The sequence below is a fragment of the Alligator sinensis genome, unplaced genomic scaffold (genome assembly GCF_000455745.1).
Source record: "Alligator sinensis unplaced genomic scaffold, ASM45574v1 scaffold1059_1, whole genome shotgun sequence".
NCBI lineage: Eukaryota > Metazoa > Chordata > Crocodylia > Alligatoridae > Alligator > Alligator sinensis.
Genome location: NW_005842103.1, coordinates 365818 through 374455, shown reverse-complemented (window position 1 = coordinate 374455; position 8638 = coordinate 365818). Strand labels below are relative to the sequence as shown.

The following is an 8638-nucleotide window of genomic DNA, read 5'->3' as shown; positions in this document are numbered from 1 at the left end:
AAGAGTAAATTTATCAAAGCATGTTTAGCATTTACAGCTAAGCAATTAAACCAAGGAAATATTAGCAACAGTTGGGTGATTGATCGGATCATATGTCCTTCAGGTTTTTAGAACGAGTCAATCTCAGGGTCTTGTTACCTTGCTGTTCATAGGCTGAAATAAACATATGTTACTACTTTTTGCACTTCTAAACTTGGTAGTGAACAGAACTGATTGAATAAACTAAATGACAGAAAGTGTCCTCTGGGGCAACAGACAAGGCCGCTGCTGGTAGAGTTGTGTAGGCACTTTTAACCAACACTGGTTCAAGGTGCTCAGCTAAAAACTTCGGTAAGTTCAGTCATTTCCTTTAAAGGTTGGGCAGAACTATGCTGGTAAAATACTTTTATTTAATAGCTTATTAAATCTTGGCTGTAACATTGGCTCTCAGTTTCCAATTTAAATTAAAGTACAATTTTTATTCTTAAGTAAAAGTTGATTTTTTTTTTTTTAATTTAGCCTGCGTAACCATGATAACACTTCATAATCTTTCATTGTTACATCGTAATCCCTTAGTAGCTGTTTTATGGCACCATACATTTGAGAGCAATTATAGCTGTTGCATGCGGTGAGGGTGTAACTCGTGTGTATTCTGGTGAATATAAGCTTTTGGGGGGAGGGAGGAGGTACTCTTTGCTCTTGAGTGGCTTTAGAATGAGACAGATTTGCTGGCTGTGCAGTTTGCCTTGTCTCTACAATAATCCAGCTCTAATGTTAAGAATTAACTGAGGTGAAAAGGTAGGAGCGTTCCAGCAGGGTGGGTGTCCGTGGAGTTCTCTGTAGTTCTCTCCTCAGCACTTTACAAGCTGCTTTAACAGTCTGGGAATCAGTTTTTTTGGCTGCAGATGGTTTCTCAGGATTAAGGCCCTTGGATAAGACTATTCGCTATTCAGTAGAAGTGGGTAAGCACCCTTGAGGGACTCTGTGGCAGGAGTGTGAGGCTACTGAGAGCTGTCTCCTTCCCTGTGTGCAAGACGGGTCAGGTCAGGGAGGTGTAGGGGTCCTGTCATTCCTGGGCAAAGCACTCAGTGTGTTCCCCCTAGACTTTTCATTCCATCCAGGAACAGCACACACCAACTGCTGAAGCTTCCTTAGCCTGACGAAGGGTTTTTGAACCCGAAAGCTTGCTTAATAACTATTCTCCAACCATTTGGGTTGGTCTAATAAAAGATATCAAATTCACCCAAGGAACCTTGTCTGCCCTTCCCCCTAGAATGACTTTTGAGATGCTTCCTGCTAGTCCTGGAATACACTTTGACAGTGCTCAGAGACTTCCCTGGGAGCAAGAAACAGGCCTCTTCCCTTCCCTGTCGCAGGTGGAATCTCTCAGTCGTTGTCAGTAAAGACCCTGTTTCTTATGCACAAAGCCAAACGACGCCGTGTGCTGCTGTTGTCATAGACCAACTGAGTCCAAATGACAAGCTGTTCCAAGCATTGTTTGATGCTCCTGAGCTGCCAATCCAGTCAGGTTGATCTTAATGCTCCAGTGCAATATTTGAGATTTTTTTTGTAAAAATAAAAATCACTGGATGCACCCCTGCCTCAGGTGAGATCCTGGGAAGACGGGTAGGTGGCTCTTATACTCCCAAGGGATGACGAGATCGAACGGTCACAAACTCTGTCACGACCGATTCAGGCTGGACATAAGGAAGAACTTCTTTACTGTCTGAGCCCCCAAGGTTTGGAATTGACTGCCACTAGAGGCGGGTCAAGCACCCACTTTGAACGCCGTCAAGACACATTTGAATGCTTATGTTGCTGGGATCCTGTGATCCCTGCTGACTTCCTGCCCCTGGGGCAGGGGGCTAGACTCGACGATCTTCCGGGGTCCCTTCCAGCCCAAATGTCTATGAAATCTATGATACTTACTGCAATGGTTCTCAGCCCTGTTAGACTCGAGCCCTGCTCGGAACATGCAAGCTCCTCTTTCTTGACTACAGAAAAATAATAGAGCAATTCTTCTGCTGCAATTAGCTCTGACTGCAGCAGCTCAGAATATTTTTGATACTGCGGGTTCCTAATAGAAATCTCTGGGTTTCTTCTGAATCACATGTAGGTAGGTGTTTGCGCATTTAACAGTGCTACTCTGGTGTGGCCCCCTGAAAAGGATGCTCTGGCACCCTGGCTGAGGATCACTGTCTTAGTGACTTGTGGCTCTGTTATTGGTCAGCATCCTACTATGGAGTGTCACATTCAGTCCTGCAAGCATGCATTGCACTGTATATAACCTGAGGTAGGTGGTAGCCGGTAACTGGGTTCCCAGGTGACCTGGGAGGGAGGCTGTCATAATGTTGTGCCCAGTGCCTGTGACTGGAGCTGGCTTCCATCCCCATAGTGTCTAAGCCCCTGTGAGGTGGGAGGAGAGACTTGCCCCTCTTAGATGGAGAGCCGCTGATGTGAAGGATGACCTGTGTGTGCCTGCCCTTCTATCAGAGTGCTGGGCAGCTGGCTTTCCCGTGGCCATCTGGTGCTTCGTTCTGAAAGGAAACCTGCTTCATCCTCTACAGTTTCCTGCTGTAGATGAGAGCTGGGGTGTCAGTCATGCAGGGCACCCTTACAAGTGACTTCCAGTTGGGTGAACGTAAGATGCAGGTTTATCTTGGTACGGCCGGAAAGCTCCCTCAGCCTGCTGAGCATTGACCGGATATCTTCTGTTAGCGCAGGGCGCTGAGGGAGAACAATTTTCCTGGGGCGTGGACATGTTCGTACTGTGCAGTAAAGAGGATTAGTACAGCCTTGTTCATCAGGTTCCTGAGCCGCCAAGTCAGGCTGGTAGAATAGCACTGGTTCTGGGGAGGGCTGGTCAAGGCCCAAGGTAGTAGGAAGGGCTTGGACAGGAGTTGGTTTGCTCCAGCTTGGGGACATCTCTTGGTGGGAGGACTTTGCCTGCGTGTTCAGTTCTGACCTCTGATGATGTTAGTTTCATGGCTTCATTGGAAACAAGCTAGAAATGCTTCTCAGCCTCCACCCGCTGAGGCATAGCTCACACAGGACCTAAAAGCCACATAGCCAAAGGAAATGGAAAACTTAAATGCTGCATCTGTGCTGAGCAAAGCTTAATTTTGGCTGACCTTGAGCCCAGATTTATAAGTTGGGGTTAGGGTGGAAGAAGGTGCCTCAGCCAGGGCTTGAGCCCATTCAGGCAGCTGGGAATTGCTGGCATTCAAGGCGGAAGGGGCCTTGCTCTGACTTGAGGCTTCTGTCAATAAGAGACTGGGCTGTCCAAATGCCCAGCAGCTTTAAGGTGCAGGGTGTAGCCAAGTCCCTGTTGAACCTTCCTGTCAACACAGTGAAGCGCTGCATGTTCTACATGAAGTCAGCCCTGTTTTTTGCTCTACCTTGGAAGTGTTTAATGGACAGAGCTGGAGAGAGTGGCCAGCTCCCAGCCAGCCACTGTTCCCTGTCCTCAGCACTCCAAGACCTGCCTTTGAATTCAGGTAGTCTTTGCCTTTTTGGGTTTGCAGGTGAATAGTGTTGTGTGTCATGCTGCTAAAAGGTGTTTTCTGGAAGAATGAGGCGTGACTGAAGAGTTCTGCTGCAGGAAGTGGTCCATCTATTTCTGTCTCTTGCAGCTGTCCTGGGCTAAGTTGCTGGGATTTTGTTCTCCTGTCTCCTGCATTTCCAAATGCATTGTTTTTGCGAGCTGGAGGCAGGAGCAGGGGTGGCTGCTTCAGTGAACCTGCCGCCTAGATGGGTAACTTGGAGGTAGTAATCAACAAAACCCACATGACTGATTCTGTCCTGCTATAGGGCAGGGGGCAGTGAAAGAACCCAAGAGGACATGTTCTTCCATGCTGATTTGGCTGGCTGACAGCTTTTCACCCCTCCCTGTGGCTTGGAGGAGGGGACTAAGATGAAACACTGAGAGATGTAATTTATAAGGGGGGTGGGTAGTGGAAGCTGGTCAGAGCAGGTTTGTGGGGTGGGAGAAAGGCAAGTGGGTGGGGAAGTAATGGAGGGAGGGGACAGATTTGCAAGTACAGCACAAACCAGCATCTCTTGAGCCCATCTGGGAGGGAGTGCTTTCCCACCACTGTGAGCAGCACTGGTGCAGAGATGTTGGTGTCCCTTCTCTGTCTCCTACTTTGCTTGTGGAAGAAGCTGCTTCTCTGGAAGGAGGGCAGAGCCTAGACTGCCCCTGAGAGGCTGGTGCTGTCCATCCCAGTGGTCAGTGCCTGCCCAGCCTCACTGGCCTTTTGGGAAGCACTTACAGTTCCTGTCGCTCTCCCCTACAGCAGGCAACATCATCAGGCACAGCATCATGGTAAATCCCGTGGCTGCTGTGCCTGTCCTGGGGGAGAGGGCTCCTGGGTAGCACATTAGAGCTGTGCCTCTGGAGCAGGGACAGCTGTTTGCTCTGCGCAACGTAACTGACTCTGCAGAATCTCTCCACGCAAGCTGCCGTCCCCAGAGCCTCAGGAGCTGGCAACTGGCCGAGACAGACGCTGGCAGGTGTGTGCAAGGAAGGTGTCCTCTCTGCACAGCCCCTTGAGGAATGCCTCGGTAAACTGGAAATACAGCACGCATGGGGCTTCCTTCTGGGCTTGCTGGGGGCAACAAAGAGTCACGGGGGGGAGCATCAGTGGTCTGAGTGGCCAGTGTTTTCAGTTGGCAGAAGTCCTTAAGCAGGCCAATTGGCCTCTGTGGTTTGCAGCAAAAATTTGGGATTTCCCAGGAGAAAGATCCTGGTTGGGAGCTGCTCTTGCCAGTCCCAGTTCAGAGCCAGGCAAGTACAGAGCTGCGCAGATAACTGTTCCCTGTTTGTCTTGCTCTGTACAACTTGTTCTTGGCTTGTCCCCGAACGCTTCATTAGCACAGGGCATGCCTCGCTGCAGAGCCATACAGCTGCTCCAGACTGGGCACAGAGTCTCTCCTCCTGCCTAATTACAGGGCACTGACTTGGGGAAAGGCCCGCTGGGTGTGGGCTTGCTGCTTTTGGCTGGTGATGGTTCTGTGCCCTTCGTAACCCTGACTTCGCCCCAGACGCTCAGTATTGAATGCGCTGTCCTGCTGGGATGGACCTCAGGTCTAGCACAGCAGCCCTGGGTTTCAGCTGTGTGGTCTCATGGCTCTCTGCCTGAGAAATGAGGCTACTCTTGCATCTGGAATCACCCCATCCTGCCACCCATTCTTGTGGTTGATCTGTCTGCCCATGTACTCAAGGGGAGTGCTGCGCTGTGAAGTCCCAGGGTTCAGTGCCCGACTGGGGCATGTGTCAGTCCCAGCTACAGACAGAGTTGCCTGTCTTGTACAACAACATGTGGATTCATGCAGTGTCACAGCCTTTACGTTCTTTTCAGTGCTTTAGGGTGGGAAATCCCTGAGCTGTGGTTGCCTCTGCCACCTTTGCGCTGTCCTCGGCAGGCATCAGTCATTCAGGTTTCTCTGTCCAGAGAGCTGGGGTAGGCACTAGAGATGTCATGTCTAGGAAGTGACACAGCAAGAGGGACCTGTTAGGAATAGCTTTAATCTTGCTACTTGCCTAGCGTGGACAGTTAGTAGCAGTGAGCTTGCACCCTTCTGATAGCCAGTGGGGAGCACCCACCTCAAGGCAAATGTTCCTGCTCCCACCAGAACCCTGCACTGAACTCTGAGTTCCTCTATGCTTCCCCAGTGTCCTATGGGCAGGTTACTTCCTGGCTGCCATTGGGGATTGCCCAGAGCCCTTGGTGGGGTGTGGTTTTCAGAAGGGGGGAGGGTACTTTGCCACTCAGGGCACCCAGCTGGTCTATCCATTCGGTCTGTCAGCTCCATCTGTCTTGCTATAGGAGTAAAACAGCTGTAACTTTTAAATCTATCTCATTCAAGCTAGGAAGAGACATTGCATTTGTCCCTGGATAAGTTGTGCCTATTTTAGCCCAGAATTAAAATATCCTGGAATTTGTGTGTACACACGTCACCCTTCTAATCGGGGTTTAGTGAGCAGCTGAATGTAGCATTGCCATTAACTCAGCAATGCAATCCCAGGATAATTGTATAGATGTACTTTGTAATATCCCTGGATAAACAAATAGTTCTTATCAGGGGAAACTCTTTTAGGATTTATCCTGGGACAAACGTAATGTCTGTTTGCAGCCCCAGACTTAAATTTCCAGTAGCGAAGATATATTTATATCAGCATAGAAGCATGCAAAACCCCCAAACCTTGTTGTATCTAAGCAGCTTAAACCAATATAACTGTTATGTTGAGCTATACCTTAAATCCAGAACATTGATGCAGAGTCTGGTCGGTCAGAGTTTGCTTAGGACAGAACTTCAGCGTGTGGATCATCATGATTGTGAAGCATGAGCAACTGCTGAGCCTCTGGGAAGGCTGCTCTGGGTAGAGGCCAAGTCTTGGAGGAGAGCGAGGTCCTGCCCCTTGCAGTATGATCCTCTGTTGCAGTTGGTCCCATGTCTGCCTCACTTTGGGGTGCAGCAGGGGGCTGAGGGGAGATTTGTGCATGGGGCAGAACTTCCCCAGAACCCAGCCTGGCTGGGAGGCATCTGAGGATGGGGAGAGTTTGACCTATAACTGGGAGGAAAGAGAAGGAACCATGCTGGGAGGTGGGGTGATAAAAGGGATAAGAGGAGCACTGCTAGCTCTGTTCCAAGGGCCTGGTTATGTGGTTATAGCAGAGGGCTGGTGCATTCTGCTCTAGCTGCAGGCAGCTAGGGGTGCCCTTAATGCTCCACCTGGGTTCCTGGCAGACCGATGAATGCATGTCAGACTCCTGTAGGGAAGGATGGGGCTGCGAGTGCAAATGTTGCTGACACTGTCCCTTCTGTCTTTCAGAACTCCATCAGACACAACCTCTCCCTGCACAGCAAGTTCATTAAAGTGCATAATGAAGCCACGGGGAAGAGTTCTTGGTGGATGCTTAATCCAGAAGGTGGCAAAAGTGGGAAGGCTCCAAGGAGGAGAGCTGCCTCCATGGACAACAGCACCAAACTGGCCAAGGTCAGAGGCAAGGCCTCCAAGAAGAAGGCCTCACTCCAAACAGCTCCAGAGACTACTGCTGACAGTCCTAGCTCCCAGTTCCCAAAGTGGCCTGGAAGCCCCTCAAGGAGTAATGAGGACTCTGATGTATGGACCAGTTTCCGGCCTCGAACCAGCTCCAATGCAAGCACCGCTAGTACCAGGCGCTCTCCTATCCTGCCCGAGCGGGACGATCTCCCAGATGAGGAGCTTCTCCCATCTCTAGTGTTCTCCAGTGCATCCAGCAACGTCCCGCCCACCGTGACCGAGGAGCTTGAACTCATTGATGGGTTAAACCTGATGTCACCCAGTTCTTCCATGCTGCCCACCCAGCAGTCTGTCTCGAGTGGTCCAATCCAACGAGATTCCAGTTTCTCTCTACGGACTCAGAGTACAGTTGGCCCGGCCTCTACTTTTGGCAACTCTCTGTTTAACCCTGTTGATGTATCTCTGCAGAGTCCTGTGAGCCGCTTCTCTGGCCCTCAGACCCTGGAAGCTCTCCTGACATCCAACTCTCCACCTCCCAGTGATGTGATGATGACTCAGGTGGATCCTATACTCCCTCAGACCGGAAGCAGGCTGAACAACCCGACTCTCCTGCTTCTAGGTGGACAAGCCACCCAGAACAAGATGAACCCGGTCAACCCACGAGGAAAGCCTTCAGAGCAACAGCCAGAGTCTGGTGCTGGTGCTCTGCCATCCACACTTCCCATGGTGGCATCTCCTGAGACCACAGCCAACTTGGCAACTCTGAAGGCTGCTGCCCAGCTAACCCAGCTGGGCACTCCACCACTTCTCCCTTCTGGTAGCCCTGCCCCCTTGGGAGCAACCCAGGACAGGCTGCCCACCGACCTGGACCTTGACATGTACATGGAGAACCTTGAATGTGACATGGATTACATAATCAACAGTGACCTCATGGATGGAGAGGGCTTGGATTTTAACTTTGAACCCATTCTGTCTACTCCCAGCTACCCCAGCACCTCACAGGCCTCCAACCATACTTGGGTACCAAGTTAACTTCAGGAGTACAAAAAGGTAGGTGAGCTTCCCTGCTTGCTTTGTAGGGGCACAGCATGCTGCAGGAGCTTGAATATACCATTCCCTTTTCAGCTTCTGTCTGGTGAAGTGTAGGCACAAAGTGCCAGGACCCTGTTCCTGAGAATAGTACTGGGCTGGCCCCAGATGAGATGGGGTTGGGGGCGGATGGCATGTAATTGCCATGCTGTCAACCGTCTCCGTGAAGTACGATAATGATTGAATTCATGGAAAGCCCTTTGTTACTAGAGGCAGCTACCTTCAGACAGCAGCCTAACCCCGAGTACAATTGCAGAACCCTCCTGTGAGGGGAAAGTGACACTGTAGGCAAGGAGTGTTGTCAGAGCCAGTCCCACTGATGTTCCAATTCTGCAGAAGTCTGAGAGGTATGTGATCCTGTCCCTCCCTCCATCACGCTGGAGTATTAGTTCTAGAATGCACGTTGTTCCATCACTGATACCTTCAGCAGATGGAACAGGAGAGAAGGGAAGGGTTGGGAGTTGCAGCAGAGAAGATGGTACAAAGAAAAAGTGGATAGTAGATGCAGACGAGGGGAAGGGGTAGGTGAACCCTGAGCACAGTGTGCCTTGGTGGGAGCACATC

General features: G+C 50.5%; 1 protein-coding gene across 2 annotated transcripts in view; it reads left to right on the top strand.

Annotated features, from left to right (window-relative positions):
• Nucleotides 1–8638, top strand: part of FOXO4 (forkhead box O4) — a 15923-nt gene that overhangs the window by 4188 nt on the left and 3097 nt on the right. Inside the window, exon 2 of one of the 2 annotated variants that reach the window (XM_006024427.2) lies at nucleotides 6815–8035. In XM_006024427.2, the coding sequence (XP_006024489.1) occupies nucleotides 6815–8017 (1203 nt within the window). In that variant the 3' untranslated portion in view covers nucleotides 8018–8035. Of the gene's footprint in view, nucleotides 1–6; nucleotides 8036–8638 lie in introns of those variants that run through there. The other variant, XM_014520312.2, reaches the window with a different exon arrangement.